Source organism: Penaeus monodon, chromosome 34, assembly GCF_015228065.2.
Source record: "Penaeus monodon isolate SGIC_2016 chromosome 34, NSTDA_Pmon_1, whole genome shotgun sequence".
NCBI lineage: Eukaryota > Metazoa > Arthropoda > Malacostraca > Decapoda > Penaeidae > Penaeus > Penaeus monodon.
In genome coordinates, this window is record NC_051419.1 from 31,238,575 (window position 1) to 31,239,808 (window position 1,234).

Consider the following 1,234-nt stretch of genomic DNA (forward strand, 5'->3'; position numbering starts at 1 on the left):
ACTGCTATATTTGATAAGATATTTTAGTATAATTTGCCATGGCAAAGTCTACATTTTCCAAAATATTCCAGAAGCCTTCTGTAGATTATAACTGAAGTTTATTGAAAATCATGAAGTAAACAAGAAGTCTCCCTTCTAAGGTGAAGAATCAATACCCTTCTGGAGTGGCATCGTTCTCTTTGTTGCATCATCTTATTGATTTTTGTTATTCAAAGAGAATTTCTATAACAAACCTTTAATTGACTGCAAGAATTCTTTTACTATTGCAGACTGCAGTAATGTGTACTAATGCATACTGTACTTGGTATGCACCTGTGAAGTTTTACCCACAGTACTGTTACTTTGGCATTGTACAGCCTCAGTAATCGTCATAGACTATACTCAGAGATATAATGTAAGCTTAGATGCGCCCCTTGATTACTAGGTAGCTCTGCCATCAACGTTTCCCATGCCTTCCTTTCCTGCTTTTATAAAATCACACATGAATGTACTTAATTGTCTTTGATTTTTTGCTTTTGATGCACACACACTGTTGACAACACCTGCATTCAGAACTCTACAAAAGTTGTATTGTCTTGGATTCTCCATTTAACTAGTTTATTTTTATTTTTCATGTCTTATACCTCCAATAAGCAGTTATATGGCAAGAAAAAATATATAGGAATGATGAATTACATGCCTATGTATGTAATTTTTCATTCTTGCTTCCTTTTCTGTCTGATGCCCTTGGAAAATTTCTTTCTTTTTCTCTCTTCATTTAGGACCTTTAGTTTTAATTTCTTGGTGTCCAAGATATATACTCATGCGTGTTCTGTAGGATAATGATGAATTGGCACATTAAAGTCGTCTGAACATTATTTAGTATATGTAATGTGTTTGTTCAATTTCTGGAATTGTGATACTATTGAATATATAAGGATGGATGATGATTGTTCCTTTGTTTTATCCTCAAAATTTAAGGAAGTGAAAGAGGAAGGCCTGACTTGTAAAATGTCTCAAAGCTCCATCTCAACACATTCTTATAAAGTGTATTTTCTCTTCTCTTCTCTGTAGAACTGGTATTCCTATCAGTTCACTTGCTTCCAGGTATTGGACTTTTTAAAATCCAAAGGTGATTTTGTTGAACTGGCTGTACAACATGTAGGGACCTCAGCTATTATGGATTTGCTGCTCAAACTTATCTGTAACGTTGAGGAGGATGAAATCCGGCAGAGCGTGCACCAGGTAAGCCTGA

The 1,234-nt window shown here is 34.8% G+C and overlaps 1 protein-coding gene across 1 annotated transcript in view; it reads left to right on the plus strand.

Moving 5' to 3' along the window:
* Positions 1 to 1,234, plus strand: part of LOC119594718 (serine/threonine-protein phosphatase 6 regulatory subunit 3-A-like) — a gene marked incomplete in the record, with an annotated part of 49,082 nt that overhangs the window by 5,090 nt on the left and 42,758 nt on the right. The window contains 1 exon segment of the mRNA XM_037943777.1: positions 1,054 to 1,224. Coding sequence (XP_037799705.1) covers positions 1,054 to 1,224 — 171 coding nt within the window.